General features: G+C 36.7%; 1 protein-coding gene across 1 annotated transcript in view; it reads right to left on the reverse strand.

Moving 5' to 3' along the window:
* Positions 1 to 1208: 1208 nt before the first annotated feature.
* Frem2 (FRAS1 related extracellular matrix 2) overlaps positions 1209 to 23381 on the reverse strand; it is a 168254-nt gene continuing 146081 nt past the window's right edge. Inside the window, exons 17-24 of the mRNA XM_005330232.5 lie at positions 14508 to 14700; positions 13079 to 13183; positions 11546 to 11673; positions 11312 to 11446; positions 10462 to 10588; positions 9453 to 9640; positions 9075 to 9221; positions 1209 to 7722 (exon numbers count right to left, since the gene is read on the reverse strand). Coding sequence (XP_005330289.2) covers positions 7210 to 7722; positions 9075 to 9221; positions 9453 to 9640; positions 10462 to 10588; positions 11312 to 11446; positions 11546 to 11673; positions 13079 to 13183; positions 14508 to 14700 — 1536 coding nt within the window. The 3' untranslated portion in view covers positions 1209 to 7209. The remainder of the gene's footprint in view (positions 7723 to 9074; positions 9222 to 9452; positions 9641 to 10461; positions 10589 to 11311; positions 11447 to 11545; positions 11674 to 13078; positions 13184 to 14507; positions 14701 to 23381) is intronic.

Raw genomic sequence — 23381 nt, forward strand, 5'->3', positions numbered from 1 at the left:
GGGCCAGGCACCAGAAAACTAGGGAAAGGCCCGAGCCTCAGAGCCCACTGAAAGTATCCAGACCAACCCATCCAAAACCTGCTTTCCCTGCCTCGTTCTTTATGCCCACAGAAACCACAGTAAAGGCTTTTGCCCAACCCCATCTCCTGACCAACCTGGTCATTCCCTCTATGGCTTTCCATGGTATGGCATACCTGATCCTCTTGAGAACTTTGAATGTACCATGCCATATTTTTAATAGCAATCATCTGCTCCTCAGTTGGCATTGCAATAACTCAACAACAATAAAAGCTACAATGAAAAACACCAACTCATAAACCTGGAGTCTCATCTCATAGAGGGACTACTTTTCTCTCATTCATCAAAACAGAGTGGGTACCTGTTTTCATGTTCACAAAGGGCCCATAGAAACGATACACTGGCCTCCCACAGAAAAACATAAGCCTATAAACCATAAACAAGCTCCTTTGATTCAGGGAGACTCGGGGTTTATGGCAGGGAGAATTTACCTGCAATTGCCCTTGAAGCTTTTTCTTATGACACTTGGGTATCACCAGTGTATCCTAAGTTAGTGATTTAAAAAAAAAAAAATTTAGGTAAAGTAGTAGTGGTGGTATGAAGGAGATGAGTAACCTGTCCTTGGTTGAACTATGTCAGGTCATAGTGATTGTGGGTCTTAAATTCAGCTCAGAGTAACCAGACATGGTGACCAGTCCATGTCAGCAGTAAAGGCCAGACTGACTGATTCACCCTCATCAGTTGAAGCTGGGCAGGGTTTCCTAATTACAGCAGGGTCTAGGCACCCACCTGCTTTGGCCAAATGATTAGTCACTCCCAATGTGTTGTTTTCTTTAAGTATACTTTGCCCTTCGAAGATTTCAAAGTTCTATCTACATCCTTTATAAGTGGTGGTTAGGTTCCAGGACCTGTGAGTATATCCTGCTGAAGAGTGGCAAATATTTACCACCCTTATCTGGGCACACGTGTCCCAGTCTAGAGGCCTGTATAAGTTCAAGTCTCCCGCATGGCATACTGCAGGAATCTGTGATTTTAGTGTAATCGAAAGTTCCAGAATGAACTCTACATCAAGCACAACCACAAGAATGGGAAGTTATACTCCATGTATGTATGATATGTCAAAATACATTCTACTGTCATGCATAACTAAAAAGAATAACAAAAAAAATTACAGAATGCACCACAAAAACTTGGCCATTTGAACATTCGTATTTGTATGTGCTTTATTTATATTAAAGATGTGATATACTTTGAAGGAAAACAGGGGTAGTTATGAAACACAAATGGTAGCAAGAGTTATTTTGGACTTGACTGTAAGATTGGATATCTCCAAATTATTTGCAAAATTAGATTCCCAGGAATAAACTTCAATATCCAGCAAATATGCAGTAACTTAGCAAACATATAAAGAAAAAAACCTCCAAAACAAAACAAAAAAAAACAAACAAAACAAAACAAAACAAAAAAAAACTAGACCCTGTTGGATTTTGAAGAATTCCCATGGGAAAATAACAAAGGCTATTAAGTTCTGCAAATAATTCTATTACACACAGATATGTCACTCAGTGGCCAGATAAATACACATTTACTAAGTGTTATGGAGGCCACTTGGGAAGAAGGAAGCACTTAATACAATTATAAAACACACAGCTCCTTGTTCAGGATAAAGCATTCTTTAACACACAAATGGGCTTTAAAAACATCTTGCCAAAAACTTGGACTCCTGAAGTCACAGCGAAAGGCTCTGCTTTGTACCATTTTTTTTTTCTTTTGTAATGTGTACTATTTTGACCCTCACAGAAATTCTCTTTTATTCTGACCAGTGACTACTTCTCCATATTTTAAGTAATTTTTATAATCATGCTCTTAATTTTTAATTTTGAAAAACATACCCTATTTTTTTCCTTCTTAGGCCACAATGCTGACAATTCTCATGTGAGAGAATGATCCAAATGTTGGAAATGATAAATATCCATAGTAGAAACTCGTGTGGTGTCTGTGAGTGACCATGCCATCAGGGAAGGTGCCATCTGGCTAATCCAAAACACCTTATGTCTTTAATAATTATAATTCAAAACCGATAACAACGGATAACGTGGTTAATAGTTTAACAATTTCTTTTGGCTACCAATTCCATGGCAAAGCCTTCAATCATCCCAAAGAATTTCATCTGTGTGATCTTTGACCTTTGATTTGTACTCCATGAAATCTCTAAAGGGATTTTTTTTTACATCTTAAATGTCAAGGTTGAATTTCTACTGAGAAAAAAAAATGAAGGCACAGATTGTCAGTACATTATTCAATATGATGAATTACATTATTCAATTTTGATTTTGGCAGGAAATTGTTTTTCCTTTCACCCCAAAGCTTTGACATTTTGTACAGAAAGGAGTATACCACCACGCCTGTAATCCCGGTGACTCAGGAGGCTAAAGCAGGAAGATTGCAAGTTTGAGATGTTTTAGGGAGACCCTATCTCAAAAATTATAACAAATAAAAGGCTGGAGATGTAGCTCAGTGGAGCAGCACCCCTGGATTTAATACTGAGTACCCCAAAGGAAAAAGGAAAAAAAAAGACTTAGTTCATTAAGTTAAAAGGGAGGGAGGAAAAAGGACAGAAAAAGAGGGAGGGAGAGAAGGACGGGGAGGGGGGGGGTGGGGAGAGAGAGAGAGAGAGAGAGATTGAGATTAAATGCTTTTGAAAAACAAGTTTACAAATTTAATATTCTGATTTTTCTCCCAATAAAATCAAATCAAGAGAGAGACTTAGTTTAGTATATTTTGTTTTTGTCAACTTTTGTTCAGCTTTCTTTAAAAAAGTTTCTATGTAATCTTTCTGATGGAAGGAAGGTAAATATCTTGTTCTGTTTTAAAATCTTAACCAAAATACCTAGTCAAATCTCAAAGCCTTTTATTTCTTAATATGAATGGATATGAAAAAGGGAAGTAATAGAAAGGAGTACCTTGAAATTTTCTGTCATTACAGTGCAAAAATAGAATTAATTCTAGGGAAATATCTTGAGAAAACATATTAACATTTGGACTAACATTCCCACAAACGACCTTTCTGTTGACCTTGACAATCATATGAGTTATTTCAATTAGAACTATGTCTTTAGGATTATTTCCATTTAGAAATGACGAGTTTATTTATATTTGCATGTGTGTGTGTATGTGTGTGTGTATGTGTGTATGTATGTGTGTGTGTGTGTAAGAGAGAGAGAGAGAGAGAGAGAGAGAGAAATACACAGGGAATACTAGTACTTGTAGTTTCCTGTCAAATTAGACATTTTTGATTCTTGATAAGTTAAACTATTTGAACATTTGAGTTCCATTCTTGTGCCTCAAGTTTGGTGAAAAGACTTGTTTTCATCCTTTTATTATTGCTACTATGGCTAGAAAAATGAAAGAGTTTTAAAGAATGGTAACATTCTTGTTTTCACAATAATACAATTATGAAAATTTCCAATTTGTAAAACATTTGCACTTTTAACAACAACATTTTTTCTTTTTCCTACTAAAGCACTGAATTGGTGTCCAAGATAATATTAAATAGATATTTTCAAAATAAAGTTTTCAACTTTTAAAATCTAAGTGTCCTTACATTTAGTTCTAATGTTGGTACTTTCACATTGCTCTATCTGGAAATATTTTGAGATATATGAGGAAAGGCTCTCAATTATTTTTACACAGATCTATTTTCAATGTAAACCTTGGAGTGGGTACCCTGGAAAAAAATTAAAGGTAAGATGACTTGATAAAGCTCTGTTGCTGCCTATAGAACTAAATCTCTTCCTATTGAGTCTCCTTCTTATCACCATGCCACATACGGAGTTGACAGCAGGATTCTAGTTGGTCTTTATTCATGTGGTTCAAACATGGCAGACGCTGAGATTTCAGGACATACCAATGATGCTAAAGAAGGAAGAGTTTCATCCTGTTCAGCCCATTCTTGTAATAAAATGAGCCTATCATCTACTAAGAAGAAAAGATAATACAGTGCCACCCACAGCACAACAATGTACTTCCTCTGGATGAGTTTGTAAAGGTCAAATCCATCAAATGATTGATTTGAAATATTTTGCATGGGGTTCTTTTAGATGGGAAAGAGTGGACTCTAATTTTGGTGCTGTAGAGATTTTTTTAAAAAAACATGGCCCACAGATCTGCCTGGTGTGTCGAGGAGAGAACCTCATGCAATTCCTGACACTTTAGTTCAAGGAAAGAACCCCTACCGATGGTGGACAGGGAGAGTAGCTTGGTTTCTACATAGTCTTTCAGAATGGCTAATCATTTCCAAGTGAGCATTCAGTAAATGCTAACTGAAGAAATGAAAGGAAACAAATTAAACGATACCATCACTAAAATTTACTTATGTATTTTAATGTTGCATGGTTCATATGCTTAGAAGAGCCACTAATAACAATATTTATTTTTGGTTTTTATTATGTAATATCAATAAGATATTGATTGGGGTCAGAAAATAATGAGAAACTAAAGAGCTATTACTGCCTAGAACCTGTTCTCTATGGAAGTTATTTAATGTATTTGTTCTGATAATAACAGAATATTTCTATAAAAACAAAAATACTGAAAGTAAAGGTCAATTTTATTGAACAACAAAAAATTACCTTATTTTTTTCTACTTAAAATAATTTTGAAGATGATCAATGTTTATTATATCACATATTTAGTAACTAGAATTTTTAAAAGTGATGCATATATCCTAAGTAATTTGTATGTAAGAAAGTTATATCTGCATATTTCCCCAGACTACTTTCTTTTTAATAGGGTTGAAAGTTTGATTCAAATATATGATATGCCAAGATCATTGTACTGTCATGTGTAACTAATAAAAAAAAAAGGAGTGACTGGGGAGAGAAAAAGAAGAGTTGGGCAGAGAGGAAGGAATTTCTTTTGGTTAGGGAAGAATAGACTTGTTTCATATTTAATAAGCTCTCCAATTTCTAGACAGTAGCTTCATTAAACCAATGCATTGCAGAGCGTAATCTGGTAAAACCCGCCTGGCCAATGACTCAAAACAGACTTACAATGACGCTTCACTGAATATTGTATTCACTTGTCAGTGAGACCCAGAGGTTGCATTGCATGATAGGCTCTGGAGTTCTTAACTGCTAAAGTATCAGAAAGTTGATTGAGAATACTTGTAGCATCTGCCTACATAAACTGAACCCAATGCAAAGAAGTAAAAAAGTCCATGCACTATTTGAAGCTGCTTAATTGATGTTAATTCCCACACAAATTATGAGATAGCCAAAGATGTAGCAAAGCATCTACCAGAAGTCAAGCAAGAGAAAGGGAGATAATTAAGAATGTATCACCATAGAAGATTACAGTCTATTCTTTAAAAGACTTTTGTAAAGTGCAGAGATGCCTAAAAGAAAGGAGGCAAGTATCAGACACTTTTTTAACCTCTCTACCAGTACCATGTAGCTTCCGTTTTTTAAACCAAGAGATGGTTGGTACATGGATACACCAAGCGACGATGTGCGTATATGACCTGAGAAGAAATTTGCCTTCTAAAAATCTCCATTCCACTAGAATGTTCACTTTGGCCAGAATCTGGTTGGAAGTGGAAGGGGATTCCAGGAAACATTTGAGGGTTCATCCTTAGACATTGTTCTTTTTCTCCTGATTTTATTTTTGTTTCAAATATGCTTACCTAGCTTTTGCAAGACTGGTCATTAAACTACTGAAATTTTCTTTTTCTAACCCAAATCTCTGCCATTTGGTAAAAAAAAAATATATATATATATAATTTTTTTTTTTTTTTTGCAGGAAAAGCAATAGGTGGTTTGAGAGAACCGAGAAATTTCACTCAAATTCCCTGTGTTTGAGGGGGTGATTGATTAGTAGTGTTATAGATTATATTTTTAATTAGTGAGTGGCACCTCACTGTAGCAGTTCACTGAACTGGGGATGCCAAGGGTGATACTCTATTCTTGGATCAAAAAACAATATGATCCATGATGCTTGGCACATCCAAGACATTTCTGGAAAGACAACCACAGAGATTCCCATCATTTGGATCAGATGCTGACAAGAAATGTAATAAAAATTCCTATGGCCATCTTAAGTTCTGGACGTTATTGTATGGTTATGCTACTCGGAGGACAAATCTCATTTGCCATGTGTCGAAATGTTCTTTCATTCTATAAAGTAGGTATCAGAGGCACCCTGGTTATACATATTATGTTAATAAATATCACCTTTGCCATCTCTAAAGATGTTCCTTATTATCATTTATGGGTTCAATACTGCAAACAGCTAGGCTCAGTTCTTACAGAACATTGTCTGGTAGTGAATCTGATGCGAAGGCATTTCTTTGTCAATGTCAACAATACTCTTGTTTTCCACAAATGTTCAGCACCAGTAAGGTATATTCCTAAGCAACAAAACAAAACAAAACAAAACAAAAAAACTACTATTCCTTATTAGACATGCAAATAGGGCAGTCTCTCTAAAAACTTTCTTCCAGAATGAACATATTCTTTGGTTTAATTTAAAATTAAATAAGCAAATGAAGCAAGAAGGGTTTGAGGAAGATGAGAAGCAATTCAAATCCAAGTGAGTGAGTGAGCTCCTCTCTATTTTTGCATCCACTCTTTCCCAAATAGTAGAAAAAGGTGATTTATGGGTTAAAGTAGCCCTGGTCATAATTCTATGCTGTCTTCACCTATGAAAACTTGTCATAATGAACAGATCATTCCTATTGGCTACCAATTAAACCTTTCTAGTAAGATCAGTTACAAATGAATGAATAATGTGATAATTGCACCTTTCAAGTTCACACTAACATAACAACAACGGACTTCTCTTAAACTCAGGAGAGAGTCTGTTAGCACCTTTGAATTTGTTCATCTCTACAGCAGAGAGAACATGCTGGGAAAAAAAAATAAAAGAAGAAGAAGAGAAAGTACATTCCTTGCTGTCCATCCATGGCTCTGTGTGTGAATACATCACTGATACCTTCTGGCAAAATAAAAGTTGTGGTCTGAATTTGTCCTTGGATGTACAGAACTCAATTAAAAGACATTAGTACAGTGGGGTTCTCTGAGCAGCTTCTTCATCACACAAATCCCCAATTCTCTGCTGTCCATCAGAAGTATTGGGGGTTCTATTGTCTTTCCTTAGGCACTTGAGGAGAAGGTTGAATTCTAGCTGCAACGGTCACACCTCTGAGCTGTCGCTATGGTGGCTCTGCGGGGGCATCATGGGCTCGCTGCTGCCAGAGCCCTTCGGAGTGTCCTTACCCCTGACACTTTTCTTGCTTTTGCACATCATTGCTGCAATGACAGTGAGGCAGATGGTGAGTAATCCCACCGCGATGCTGCCCACGATGGTGACCAGACTGACCTCAGAGCTGGGACTGTTGAGCTCCCGGGGTAGGATGCCTTCGGGGGGCACTCTCCCTGGGGGGGTCTGCCTCTTGTTGGCGCGGTCCAGGGCAATGTGCTGGATGTTTGTCCCTCGGTTGTTTTCAGCACCGATGTCCCATGCCAGTGGGGGTGCGCTCCTGATCTCTCTCTTCTTCCGGCTCCCGGTAGTTATCTGTGGCTTCCCTTGATGCACCAGAGAGTGGTACTCATACTCCACACTTCTTTTGCCGATACCTCGATTGGTGTTGTCTTTTGATCTTACTGTATAGATTGTGTGTATGTACCATTCTCGGCCCAGAGCAACCTGGAAAACAGCCCTTTTTGTTAGGAAATACGATTCTATGACAACCTGATTCATGATTCTTTACAAGAGAAATTAAAGGAGATAATGAAAAATGTTAATTTAGCCTGACTTAATTTACTCAATACTTTTTGAGGGTGTAGAGGTGCAAGGCTCCAGTGTAAAGCACTCTGTGATAACTTGTGTGCAACTCAAGGAAGCTTGCACTGGTGGAATATCGGTATTTGTAGTCACAGAATGTGAGTGCTGTAAAGAAGTTTCTTTAGTACATAGTCTAGCTTATTCTTTTAAAAACGAGCAAAGAAGAATACACAGTAGTTCATGCCTTGATCAATCTCTCCCAACTAGTTAGTGGCAGAGTTAGAACCAGATCTCAAATCTGACCCTCTGTGCTCTTTCAATATGTGTTGCTGCTTTTTTATAGATAAGACCACAGTAGGGAAATATTAACTTTAAAGCTTTTCCAGGGTCTGGGAATAGGAGGGATTTTCTGATTGACTCTTTGAAGCATTCAGGATTTAGAGAAGTTAGATGTTTTGAGAGATAATAACAAAATTGAGAAAGAAATCATATTTTGATCTGTTGTTTGAAAAGAGTCAGAATAACAAATATGCTTTCTTAAGATTCCTTCCTTAGGTTGAATGAGAATAACATTCTCCTGTCTGTGCAAAAATCCTGCCTGCATAATTTTCAGTAACTATCCTGAAGGGTGTATTTGCTCCCTCAAGGATTCACAATGCCAACACATCTCTGAATTTGTTGTTTGTATTCTCAGTGTTGTTAGGACAGCCTGCGTCTCTCTGCACTCTTGTCTCAGAATTTTTTATCTTCATGGATAGAATCTTTGAGAAGGGAGATCTTGTATATTGTGCACAACTGTTTTTTAATACATTTATTCAATCTTCTGTTTATTTATTTATTTTTTATGTGGTGCTGAGGATCGAACCCAGGCCCTTGCATGTGCCAGGTGAGTGCTCTACCACTGAGCCACAATCCCAGCCCCACAATTGTTTTTATGAGCCCATCAGTTCATGCAAGATCACTCTCAAAAGTTGGCTGTGAAAAGTCCCCAGGAAGGAAATTTTCAATAAGAAAAGCAAACTATACAGTTGTCTGACTTAGCTCTATATTCTGAGCTGAATAACAGTCTTCATTACATGTAGTCTTAAAATAGTAACACATTAATAGAAATAATAATAGCTAGAATTTATGGACTGCATTATCTTAAATGTTCCCGTTCACTATGTACAATATTACTATTACTTCCATTTATCTAGGAGACTTCTGAGGCAGAAATGTCAAGAGTCTTGCACATGGTTATTCAACTTTTTAAAAGGAGCTTGTTTGGGGCCTACCTGAAAGAGTGGTGTTGAGTCGACTTTAAATCCATCAGAGCCAGGCTGATTCACTAAGAGGATGGCTTCAGGGTCATCCACTGCCAGTTTGGCATTAAAGAGGACATTTCCAAAACTGGTGGCTTGTGTCTCTGGTTGAGCTTTGTCCTTAGAGCAATAAGGAAAGTGATGGTTGCTATAGACAATGCCAGTTTTTGCAAGGGCTGATAAGTTTTCCTATTAGTTGTGTGTAAATACAAAGCTTTTTAAGCGTTTACAGATCGACATAAAATGTTACTATTTGACTTGATTTAAAAGGATGATATTGTTTTAAAGTATAAAACCAACAGGCTTAGACTGAAAAATCTATCCAGCTCATGTTTGGATGAAAGCACTTACCACAATTTTAAATCTATACAGAAGTGAAGGAGAGTCGGCTAAACAGCCATATTCTTCATTTGTTGGACTATACTTGGGGACATAGCCATCAGCTCCAGTGCATAGGAAAACCTTCTCAATGCTGCAGTAAAAGGAGTCACCCAGATTCTGGACAGGATCTACCATGACACGACCATAAATTGTATCACCTGAAACAGACGTGGCAATGTGATTTCTCTCCTGTGATAGGATGACATCTGCATGATGCTATAGCTTATGACAATAATGACCCAGAGATTATTTCCTTTGTGTCTGTCATCAAACATGGAAAGCCTTTTCCTGTTAGGATCTGGTCAACTCCCAGGTCTCCAATAAGACCACTTTGTAGAATGACTGAGGCTGTCTGGAGCCTCTGACGCTCAACCACCACGGGGAATAATCTGAAAGTCTGGCCTATGATTTGATGTTCATAACATCCCCTTGTGGTTAAAGTCCAGTTTACGCAAATTAATTTTTTAGTGGGTGAGATGTAGACTCATATACTATAAAATCACACTGAAAAGGAAAACATCAATAAAAAGTCTAATTAACTTTATTTGCTTTGGAAAGAGAGTTTAGTGAAACCCCCTGGTATTTAATCACACATTTCTCAGTAATTACTAACCTCTTGGGTATGCTAGGTATTTTTCTAGGTGCTGAGTCTATACCATTAAGAAAAGATGGGAACACTATTTTCTTGTGAGGCATTTACAATCTCATGTAGCTGCAGTATTTTAACTTGTGAAAACTGAAAAAAATAAAAATCTAAGAAAAACCACAGACTGCTCTATGGTGAACAGAGGCTAAAAACAGGATAAAGACACCATCCAGTGGCATCTGCCCAATTTTAGTGACTCCTCATGTCTGCTGGAGTGATGAAGACTCAATTGTATTCTTACCTCCACAGGAGAGGCTGTCATTTTCTCCCTCAAACACAATCCCAATAAAACAAGGACAAACCCAGCAGCCCTACTCATTTGTGAAGTAATACCTTCTGCAAAAGCAACATCGCTTTCTTGTCCAAATCCCATGGATCCGTCAGACAACCAGAGACTCTTCTTGGAGAGTAGGTACATCTGAGTATTGAGGCTGAATTCAGCTGCCACTGGATCGCTGACCTAAAACCAAGGATAAAAGCCCTTTTATGTATTCTTGATGGTTCTGAAGATTCACAAGCACACACCATACTGTCCACGTCCATGTCCACTGTGTACTGTAGAACACTAAACACCATGCTGCAATCTCCATATCCAATCAAGTCAATTTAGGGAATTATTGTGTTCATTTTTGTCCTTCTTGAAAAAGCAAAACTATTGGGATTAAATCATTTTTTTTTTGAATGGGGCCAAGAAGCATTGCTTGAACTCATTTCTACTGGCATATTGGGGCACACAAAAAAACCCTGTAAATATCATGGTTGGTTGATGGTGGGTCAACATTTAATACATAATAACAATTAGGTACTTTAAAGTGGTTTGAACGATAGATTTCATTCTCCTTGAAGATTAAGAATGAGACGTAGATGGGCAGAACTCTGAGAAAGTTCTCAAATCTCTGAGGTAGCAAACTGCAGGAGCTGACAAGATGAGATCAGATAAGAGAAAAATCACTCCTGCATGAACTTAATCTATGGATTTTAAATCTAGGACCAACAACAGATAAAACTCAATTCCGTTTGCCTTCTTTCTTCCCCTGCTTTCTTCCTATATGACTTACTTTTTTCTCAGACAGAAGAATTAAAGTCATTCATGTGTGAAAAAAGGAGTAGTGATCAAAGTAAACCATGACTTTCATGAAGTGGGACCCCAAAGTCATGGCATAAGTCACTCTGTGAAACACACCTGTTGGAATCGGATGTCAAGGTCAAAGGTGACAGGCTCTCTGGGGTTGCAGGTGACTGGCAGTCGGTACTCCTGATTGGACGGGGTGGTGCATGGCACCAGCTTTACAGTATAGGTTCCCGAGTAGTCACGTACCTTTGAGAAGGAAAGAAGGCATTTATATAGTTTTCACTTAAAAACTCAAGGTGCAATCCAAAGGCAGCAGACAAGGAAAATTAAGCAAGCCTTACTTACTGCAAAGTCAGAGACAAAGCTCCATTGCTGGATAGGCTGGTTATAGGTTGGTTCACTCCTTACAAGGCGGAGGGAAAATGTCAGGCCTGGATGATCAGCTGACATGATCATTGAGCTGGTAAAAGATGCTAGGGAAATGCCAACAATAACAACAATTCAGTGGTTCCATTGAAAGAGTGCACAGCAGTTTCGTGTTCAAAATACTTTACCACATATTATTTGCTTGTATTCTTATAAGTCTGCAAAATAGTCAAGGTTGATATGGTAATCTTCATGTTGCAGGTATAAAAAAAAATTGAGCCGAGAGCAATTACATGACTGTCCCAAGCTCATCACACAGAGAGGGTGTGTGACTTCTGATTGTTAATTCAGTGTCTTTTCTGCTATGATTTTTTCTCAAAAGGTAATTGTACAGAAATGCTCAAATTGCTCAGGACTACTTTCCAGGGAGTCAGTGCAGAGGGATCAGAGTGGCTATGAATGTTTTTATTGTGCACCAACGTTGTGAGCTGAACTTCAAATAGTCTGTTAGCATCTGCACAGCTGGGCAACCCCAATCTACAAATGGGATCTAAATTTAATTAGATTCCCTGCAACTGAGGCTAAACAAAGATTCAGTTTATGAGAAAGGTGGAGCTGGGGAAGGAACTGTAAAGATCAGGAAATCCTCCTTTTTCAGAACTGTCAATTACAATAATGCAAAATGATTCCTTTTGGTTCTTTCTTGTAGCTCAATCTCATAAAAATACAATGAACCCTCTTTATTTGCCTGCATATTCAGCTCTGGTCTCTCTTTCATTAGGGCTTACATTCTGAAAAGGGAAGGATATGGAGAAGGAAAGTCAACTAATTTTCCTTTCTAATCTGACAGAAGTTGGCACTCCAGTTAAATACACAAACCGGTTTTTAGTAGTACGGAAAGTCAAATAGGAAAACAAATTATTTGTAATGAAATGTCCTTTTTAAAACAAGGAAACATGGGGCTTCACTGACTGCAGCTTCACTCATACTCAAAGCACTGTCCATCACATTGAGTAAAATTGCCTAGACAGTCCTAGCAGTTAAAACATTTGAAACTTCAGTAGGAAAGTCAAGTACCACTTCTGGCTGTCTTATAAGGATTTCTCACAATACCTAGAAAAGGGCTATAAATGGAGAAGTGTTTGCTAAATGAATCATCTGAAATTTAAAAGGAAAAAAAATATATATATATTTTGGCACAACAGAAGCAAAGTGGGGAAAAGAATTGTTATCCCCATGTTCTTTATATAAGGAAAACTCTACTAAACATGAACTCGGTGAGGTTTCCTTTTACATTCCACTATCTCTAAGAGTCTGCATAATGATAATTTTGTGAATGATGAAATAGCAGCAAACAATTATCAAGCCTTCAAGGAGATATTTGCACATATAAAATTCACTTGAAATTTAGGGCTTTAAAGCTAGCAGGAAGCCTGCCGAAACACGTGTGAATATGAAAACTTTATCTCTTTCTTATGTGAGGAGTGACTACTAATGGATAGTGGGGCTTACCGGGATGTGACAGCACAAACAAGCCATGGAACTGAGCCTGGGTCTTGAAGTTCACAGCCAGGCGCCCCTCTTCCCTGATGCGCATGCTCGTTGGGTAGAGAGATCCTACAATGGGAACAGCACACAGAATGGAAACACAGGTGAGCAGAGACTCCTAATGTACTGATTCTTTGCAAAAACAAATAAAATTTTTCTCATCTTTAAGCACCACAGGTGAAGGATATTATCAGAAGAAATCTGAATAATTAGAGAGAGAGATTTCTTTATTTTCTAAAGAGAAAAGACATCTAAAAAGGAGGTGAAATGAATTAGGTAGTGTCAGTTCACTATGAAACACACAGATTGATTACAGTAGAAAGAGCTTTTTTTTTTTTTTAAGTTTAGTCTACAAAAATGAAGCTGTAAATTGAGGGACACGATAAACTTGTCAAAATCATATAGAGCTTTGGACATCTAAGTGGAAATGGGGGTGTGTTCTCCAAAATGACTGCAAATTTTACAGGCTTAAAGAAAACTTTCCCAAGACATTTAATATTTTTGCAAAATTTAGTTCCACATATAAGAAAGAAATGAGATCCTTATGCACACATTGAGAACCAAGGGAGGATAATCATTAAGATTCACTTAAATATCCATCTAAGGTAAGATGTGGAATTAAAATACTGGACATATCCTGGAGTGATTCCTTAGAGTGATCAGGTTACTTGTCACATAGCTTTATGGTTATTTTAATCTGTCCAGGACAGTATATTTATGATTGAGATATGCTACCTACTCTGTTTTCTTTCTGGCTAGTAATGAAGTTTCAGCACAAAGCTATAACATTCATACAACCAGAACAATAAGGTATGTCTAAAAAGAAAAAGTCCTCATCTACAATGGAATAATTAACTTTAAGCCGATAGACTTTGAGTTATTATTCTCACAGAGTTTGAAATAAAATTTTGAATCTGCCAATGGATCTTAAGTATTCAAAGACTTGTGTTTTAAGATATTTGGCTATAGTATCACAGAATAATAGAATCTTAAATAGGCTAAGAGATATTAGATAGTTTTGTGTATCCCAGAAAGGTTAAACGATATACCTGAAATCACACAGCTAGTTTCTCTATCCATTTTCTAGAACCCAAGGGAAATATACATCAATGGCTAATCATCCAAGATGCATTGTTGGGAGTAAAACACCCATGGAATGCAGAAAGTTATATTTAATGGTCACATATACAAAATTCGAGGCATTGCTATGATCTTATTAAACAAAATTCTGTCCACCACAAAATGGAAATAACCTCATTACTGAATAGAAAAAGAAAAAAAATATTCATTAGCTACAGTGAACAAACCAAACCAAAACAAACACCCACACTCAATTCTCTTAAGTAATTCAAGTGGGTAAGAAAACTGTAGAGTGCCTGTCTGATGCACGCACCTTGGAGTTCGGCTCCTGGTGGGCTGCCAATTCCATTGCTCCACAAGATGGCAGTGTCATACACGAAAGTCAGACGAAGCTCCGACTTCAAATCAAAATGCTGCCAGCCACCTACTCCCACTGGGGAGTGGAACACGTAGGACACATACAGAGGTACTCGAAGGGTCACGTAAGACTGCACTAGGTTTAGGACCTGAAACAATAAAATCATACCTATCAACACGATGAATGATCCTGTGTTAACGAGAGGAGCCAATTTTGTACAAGTCATTTTCTCCTTAGACTTAACTGAGGATTTCACATAAGTCACTGAGGAAAGGAAATGAAAGCATTCATTCTGTAACACTGTTTTCCCCTCTCTTAACTTTGGATCAGTTAAACCATTGTTACTACCACCTTGATTTGCAGCAAAGGGTATGCAAAAGAAACGCTTAGGATGAACATTATTTTGAGCATAGTATGCTCACACAGTCCTTTTGATTTTGTAGTAGCTTTACTAAGATAGTTCATATATCGTATTGCTTAAAGTGGAAAAATCAGTAGTTTTTAGTATATTCAAGGAGTTGTACAAGTATCATCACAACTAATTTTAGAATATTTTTATCACCTGCCCAAAGAACTGGTACTCATCAGCAGTCCCCTCATCCCCCAATCCCTTCTACCCACAGATCCTGAAACACTAGTCTACTTTTGTGTCTCCATGCATGGCCTCTTCTGGACATTTGGTATAAATGGATTCATAAAATTGTGGCCTTTTGGAATGGACTTCTTTCACTTAGCATGTTTTCAGGGTGGCTATGTTTCAATACTTCATTTCCTTTTATAACTGAATAGCAGCCCATTTTGTGTATACATTATATTTTATTTATTCATTCATTAGTGGATGGGCATTTGGGTTGTTGTCAGTTTGGGGTTATAATGAAAAATGCTGCTGTAAGCTACTTTTCTTTTTAGTTAAACAGAGGAAGATGAGACAAAGCAGTGAAGATTTGTAAACAAACATATTTAATAATGACATGGAACATTTAAGATGACCTAAGAATAATTAGTTGCAAAAAAAATAAATAATTATTTTCAGTAAAGTGTCTTTATACTTTTCCTCTTCAGATCCTTAGCAGGTGGACTGGGAGTAGTGGAGGTTTAAGTAATATTTATTTATTGAGCACTGATCACATTTCAGACAATGTACTAGATTCCAAAAAAAAAGCTATTTAATATTTTCACTCTCCTCCATAATTATATTTATGTTGTATGTGTGGGTGATTGGATGGGTGGATAGGCAATGAATAGACAGAGAAAGAGATAGGAAAATCCTCTTGTAGAAATGAGGTACATTTCTCCCAGGATACTTTAAAGGTCCTGAGTGGCCCCCACCAAAATTAGAATCCAGCTTCTGGTCTAAGCTTTTTCTACTCTTACTATGATTTAATCACATTCCAAACAAAGCTGACAACAGTCCAAACATCATCTAACAAAAACTATCATAGCTAATTCTCTGAAGAACAGCAGGACAAACCCGAGTATTATCTTCTGTGCAAGTGGCAATGGACTTAGGTCAGGGTCACACTCTTTAGAAGTTCAAATCCAGCTGTGAGATAATAGTCTCATTTCTCTATGCCGAGCTGACAAGAGGAATCAGTACCCAAGTGAGCAAATAATTTCAATCAGGAAAACTCTAATAATGGCATGCCACCGTGGAGTTAATAGTGAATTCCTCACGTCACAAAAATGATCACCGGAATCACTAATAAAAATATATAAAATGAGAACCATCAACCAATAAAGTGGATTCCCAGCCATGTAGAAGCTAACACTTCCCATTTCCTGTTAATCTGGGCAGCAAAGAAGGTTCCTTGCAATACAAATTCTGTGAGAGACAGTTTTCCAAGAGTGGCAGTGTAATGGAGGGTAATTAAGTCAATCTGCGAGAAGTGGTCATTATGATTCATATTTCTTCCTGAGGTTTTCTAAAGCAACCAGAAATTCAGTTGTGAATTTCAAATTAAATTTTTATGATTTTTGCCAATGGTATACTCTATCCACCAACCATTACTCAGTGTATTGTTTTGAAGGGAATTGTTAACATTCACTTGCTATGAATAATTGGGATAGAACTTCATGACTAATTCTTATTTGATTTTGTTTGATTCTTATGGTGAATTAGAAATTGATCATCTCAAGACATGAAATTAGCATCTGATTGCATTTTCTGATTATCCTTGGCCAAGTCTTCTTTCTGTCTACTTAGAATCTCTGTCTTGAGAACAATCCACAAAATTACAACTTTCTTATATTTGATAAAGGGGCTAAAAGCATGCAATGGAGGAAGGATAGCATCTTCAACAAATGGTGCTGGGAAAACTGGAAATCCATATGCAACAAAATGAAGCTGAACCCCTTTCTCTCGCCATGCACAAAAGTTAACTCAAAATGGATCAAAGAGCTTGATATCAAATCAGAGACTCTGTGCCTGATAGAAGAAAAAGTTGGCTCCTATCTACATATTGTGGGGTCAGGCTCCAAATTCCTTAATAGGACACCCATAGCACAAGAGTTAATAACAAGAATCAACAAATGGGACTTTCTTAAACTAAAAAAATTTTTCTCAGCAAGAGAAACAATAAGAGAAGTAAATAGGGAGCCAACATCCTGGAAACAAATTTTTACTCCTCACACTTCAGATAGAGCCCTAATTTCCAGAATATACAAAGAACTCAAAAAATTAAACAATAAGATAACAAATAACCCAATCAACAAATGGGCCAAGGACCTGAACAGACACTTCTCAGAGGAGGACATACAATCAATCAATAAGTACATGAAAAAATGCTCACCATCTCTAGCAGTCAGAGAAATGCAAATCAAAACCACCCTAAGATACCAGTAAGATTGGCAGCCATTATGAAGTCAAACAACAATAAGTGCTGGTGAGGATGTGGGGAAAAGGGTACACTTGTACATTGCTAGTGGGACTGCAAATTGGTTCGGCCAATATGGAAAGCAGTATGGAGATTCCTGGGAAAGCTGGGAATGGAACCACCATTTGACCCAGCTATCACCCTTCTCGGACTATTCCCTGAGGACCTTAAAAGAGCATACTATAGGGATACTGCCACATAAATGATCATAGCAGCACAATTCACAATAGCTAGACTATGGAACCAACCTAGATGTCCTTCAATAGATGAATGGATAAAAAAAATGTGGCATTTATACACAACGGAGTATTATGCAGTACTAAAAAATGACAAAATCATGGAATTTGCAGGGAAATGGATGGCATTAGAGCAGATTATGCTAAGTGAAGCTAGCCAATCCTTAAAAAATAAATGCCAAATGTCTTCTTTGATTTAAGGAGAGCAACTAAGAACTGAGCAGGGAGGAAGAGCATGAAGAAAAGATTAACATTAAACAGAGACTGAGTGGTGGGAGGGAAAGGGAGAGAGAAGGGAAATAGCATGGAAACGGAAGGAAACCCTCAACGTTATACGAAATCACATATAAGAGGTTGTGAGGGGAAAGGGGGGAAGAAAACAAGGGAGAGAACTGAACAACAGCAGATGAGGTAGAGAGGGAAGATGGGAGGGGAGGGGAGGGGGGATAGTAGGGGATAGGAAAGGCAGCAGAACACAACAGTCACTAATATGGCATTATGTAAAAATGTGAATGTGTAACTGATGTGATTCTGCAATTTGTATTTGGGGTAAAAATGGGAGTTCATAACTCACTTGAATCAAATGTATGAAAGATGATATGTCATGAGCTTTGTAATGTTTTGAACAACCAATTAAAAAAAAAAAAGAATCTCTGTCTTGAGGAACTGGAGCCTAAATGGAATGACCTTGATCCTCCAGGTCACCTGTTTTTTTTTTTAATTGAAGCATGAGATGTAATCAATTTAACTTTAGATGTCACTTTAAAGATAGCACTCAATTTCCTTTTGGCCTGCTGTAACACAGGAATTTTTAAGGTATTCATTTATATTAAAAATGGCAAATCTTAAATGGAGACACAGTGAATGATTCCATGTGTCCTTGCTGACCTTTGAAGCTTTTTCAACAATGGGAAACAACACTTTACATACTATATTTAAAGAGAAAGTGTAGAATCTAAATGTCCTGGAAAAGGTAACACCTTGTCAAATTTATATTACTATTACTAAGTAGCAAGTATGTATTTGGGGAGTATATTATCTGCCTAAGAGAATGTCTGCTAATCAGTGTGAGATGCATACAGAAAAGGACGAATAGAGAGAAAGACTGTGCCCCCATAGAAAAACTGTACTAGTAATATTTTCTGAGGTGGGAACTAATGTTAAGGAAAATTGCAGTAGTTTTAATTCTTCGCTTATTTTGGGCATACAGTTGTAACTATCCAACTTACATTTTAAACTTCTCATAAAATAAGATACGATATATAAATGTGTGTGTTAGTGTGTGTGCTGTTGTAAAATTCTCATATAAGTAAACATACAAGAAGTATATATGTATATATACTAACATCCAAGTACATACACCAGTGTTGTTCCATAAAAATATATTATGAGTCACAAATATAATTTTAAATTTTTTCATAGATACATTTGAAAAAGTAAAAAAAAGGTGAAATTAATTTCAATTATACAGTTAACTTAGCCCAATATATCAAAGATTACATTTTAATATGTAATCAATGTAAGATAATTTTTGGTAAGATATTATACATTCTTTTTTACATGAAATCTTCGAAAGCTGGTGTGTATTTTACCTGCACCATGGCTGGGGCTATCAGATTGGACGGTGCAGATGTAAACCTCTATCCTCAATTTCTTCAACTACCTCACACATATTCAAAATAAAAATCATTTAAAACTATTTTTACCAGTAGGTGCATTCTGCACCTTTATCTAAGATAGGTGGTTTGTATTTGCCTCACAGATTAAAAACTAACCTGATCTGAGGGCTATCACTGCTGGGAATTTTCCACTGGTTGAAATATCTTTCTGTTGCTTCTTTGGTTGCCAGAAACATCTACATGTTGCATCAAGATGGTGGTGTTTGTGAATGTGGAAAAAAAGTTCATCAATTTCAATAACTCAGGTCTCCAGGTATGTTGCTTAGCTGCATGGTTTAGGTCACCACTTTCACAAGTTAGAATTCTTAACCATGTTGTATGAACAGCACACATCTGGGAAGTCTTGGGAGAAAGAGACCTTGGCTTTTGCCTAATTCCTAGACTTTCTGAAGGTCTGTGTAATCAGAGAGGCAGGTGAAAACCCTGGAATAGGTGTCAATATTGGTCCACAAATTCTTTTGCGGCAAGGAGCACTCTATGGGATAGTTAGAATGAAAGAATGATGATTTAAATGACCAATAACAAAAAGATGGTTGAATTCAGTGTGATGGCTGAATTCAACCATACATGTGAGTATCATGTAGTTATCAAAAGTCATAGATCTGAAGAATGTTCCTTGTCGTGGCAAATGCCCATGTTAGGTTAAAAAGCAGAATACAAAATGTTATAATAAATATTATGCCACTGCACTTAAAAATGAGATGCATATTAAAAGGAGACTAGAAAAATATGTCTTTGTACAGCAATAGTGGGATAATAGGTAAGGTATTTTTTCTTTCTTTATACCTTTTTAGTTCCCTAGAAGTCCACAATGATATTTCATTAAAACACACACATGGTTAAAAAATTAATTGGTAAATTTGACAAAACAGGAAGCAACACAGAAAGTTTGTTAAAGTTATACATTTTGGATTTCTCTTGCTATTTCTTGCAAAATGATTTAGAGCTTATACTTAAGCTAAATGCAGAGTAATGGGATGAAAACAGATGACCTCAATAAAGCATATTCCAGCCTCAAAGTCCATGTTTGAAAATCAAACACACCAGTAAAAAGAAGGCAAATTATTCATCAAACAAAGCAACTAGAATTTTTTTCTTTACTTTTCTAAAATCATGTCATATCTTCTCACAAATTCATTGCAATTTCATGTCTTAAGTACAAACTGTAACTGGGTTGCATTTCTGCAGCTTATTCATACACATTGAACCACGTTATCAGTTGATGTTTACCTAACAAGGTGAAAGTTAAGATTCTTACCTTGCAATATAGCTGATAAAAGGTAAAAGAACATCTTTTATTTTTTAAAGAACTTGTTTTCATGAGAAAAATCACAAAAAATATCCGATTCTTTTAAAATCTTAGTTTAATGTTAATAACTATTTTGTATCAAGAGTGTTTTTCATTGCAAAACCAAACAACTTTATTATCATCATTTTTTAATGAAACACAGGCACAATAAAGGTGGAATCAAATAATTTGTTTCATCTACATTTTTCTTTTCCTGTTATGGCCCTGCTTTTATATTTTAGAAACTAATGATTAAAAATTTTAGAAATTCAAAATTTCATTTTCTTGGCAAGTAGAATTCTTAACTTTTACACAAGTAATGGTCTGAGTCTTTTCACTTTGTTATCGTTGAAACTGTAAGCTCTGTCTAGTGTCCTCTCCCGGTATCTGATATGTTCCTTGGCACAGATTCGACGTTCATGGATACTTTCTTTAATGAATGAATGTACAAATGAATAATATGGCCAAAACTGATAAAATCTTGATAGCAGCAGCAGCAGATCATTGTAGTCAGACTGCATAAAAAAGTCGAACTTCATTGCAGTTAACAGATAACTACCCTGGATTTTCCAGGTGATTCTTTCACTTTGATAACTCCTCTTTATATGATAAATAATCTAAACTGGGTGGTTGATGAAGGCAGAAAACGCTTTTAGAATCTGTCAGAAACAGATCTCTAATCACACACACAGAGGCAAGAACTTGGCAATATTTCATGGTGCTAGCTTTATCTACTAAAAACACATAAAGAAAAAAATCAGTTCCCCATCTCATAGCTTCTGGCAGAAGCAATTACAGGTTAATAAAAGTTGTTTGCACAGTGATTACCTTAATCTAAAATGCCAAGTCTGGGCTGGGGATGTGGCTCTAGCAGTAGCACTCTCGCCTGGCATGCGCGGGGCACTGGGTTTGATCCTCAGCACCACATAAAAAAATAAAATAAAGATGTTGTGTCTACCGAAAACTAAAAAATTAATATTAAAAAATTCTCTCTCTCTCTCTCTCTCTCTCTCTCTCTCTCTCTCTCTCTCTCTTTAAAATTAATAAATAAATAAAATGCCAAGTCTAAGAAAGGACTAGAAAGGGAAGTAATGTCTGCTAGGTGGTTGGCCACGTCTCTGTGGCTCTGCAGAGGACAAATATACCTGCTTGTGCAGCTTACAGAGGAGGCTGATAAAACCACTTGAAATGAAGCTACTCAAAAGCACATATCATGCACACTGAAGGCTCCAATTTATTTTTGCCTGTTTTCACATTCAAAATGCAGAAATGTGAGAGGTTGGAAGACTTTCATGAAATTCTAAAGTAGACTCTATTCTCTGCACTTTTCCTTTGTTTTTCTTCAGGTGCCATCACATGAAATATGTCTGCATTTAAAGTTGAGATGTCTGCCCTTAGAGGATCACTACTGTTGGGATGTGGGTTTACTCCGTTTTATCAACAGTGGGTGTGAACATAACCTGGTGCATATTTTCATGATTGCTAACGAGCAGCATTCTTGTATCAAGAAAAAGGGAAACATTCATTTGGCTTCCTTGCAACTGTATCTGTGACCCTATCCATTCTTCACATTCACTCACTCAGTTAAATAAATACCCAGATAAGCATTATGATGTGGTTACGGGCCTCGGCTTACTAGCTACGTGAACTCGGGCAAGTTATCGAAATTCTCTCTGCTTCAGCATCTTATCTGTAAGGAGGGGACAAAAATAGTACTCATCTCAGAGGGTTGTTGTGAGATTAGCATGAGTGAAAATATACAAAGTATTTAAACAAATGGTAGATTCATAGTAAATATTAAATATATGTTAGCTATTATGATTATTATCATTGTTAATTGATAATACTATTATTAGAGATTTCATTTTCTTCTCTGGAACCCAAAATCTAATCGAGGAAAAGTAAGAAAATATCTCAGCAGGTTAGCTTTCTTCTACTTTAATTTTTATTTTCTACTCCTTCACCTATATGCAAGCAATATGTATGTGTGTTGTGGGGACAATGTGGGAAAATATCAATGCTTATTGATAGTGGAGAAATACAAGCCAAAGCCCAAGGAAGAAAGTAGGGGCAGGTGGGTTGTGCATTGCTATGCTTCAGCCCATAGCAACATGATTTATGAGCTTGTTTTACCTGTTAGATTAAACTAATCATTTTATAATTTCATAACAAGGTCCTGAAATCTCAATGAGTTACAATAATCTGTTCATCTCTATGATATTGATCATCATGGTGTATGCTATTAAATTTATTTTCAAAAATGCCTACATAGAAGAATCCCTTCAGAAGAAACTTACACAAGCTGGTTATCTACTGCAGAAGGTAAAACAAATTAGTTCAGAACTGGGTGCTGTCACAATTCTCATACGATGCTCTTTCTTTTTCCTAAGTATTATGTCACATATGCCTTTTGATCTGGTGGAATGTAACTGAAATCTATAGTTGCCAAGTGGCTTAACTACAAAAGCAGAGCAATGACTCTTCTGGTCAGTAGAGGTCATGAGAAGAAAAAAAAAATGTTTTAAACTTAAAGAATTCAATAGAGGAATTGGAATTTAAGAACCAAGGAAAGAAGAGTCAGTTTAGGCGAGCATTTTATATAGTCTGATGTGTTCTGAGGATTGAACCCTTAGAGGGCAAGCTCTGCATTCAAAATGACCTTGACACATTGGAGAACTATACAGACACAAAGGAATAAAGCTTAGGCAGGGTAAGTGCAAGGTTTTAAGTAGAAGAGGCTAGCTAAGTCACTT

Source organism: Ictidomys tridecemlineatus, chromosome 6 (genome assembly GCF_052094955.1).
Source record: "Ictidomys tridecemlineatus isolate mIctTri1 chromosome 6, mIctTri1.hap1, whole genome shotgun sequence".
NCBI lineage: Eukaryota > Metazoa > Chordata > Mammalia > Rodentia > Sciuridae > Ictidomys > Ictidomys tridecemlineatus.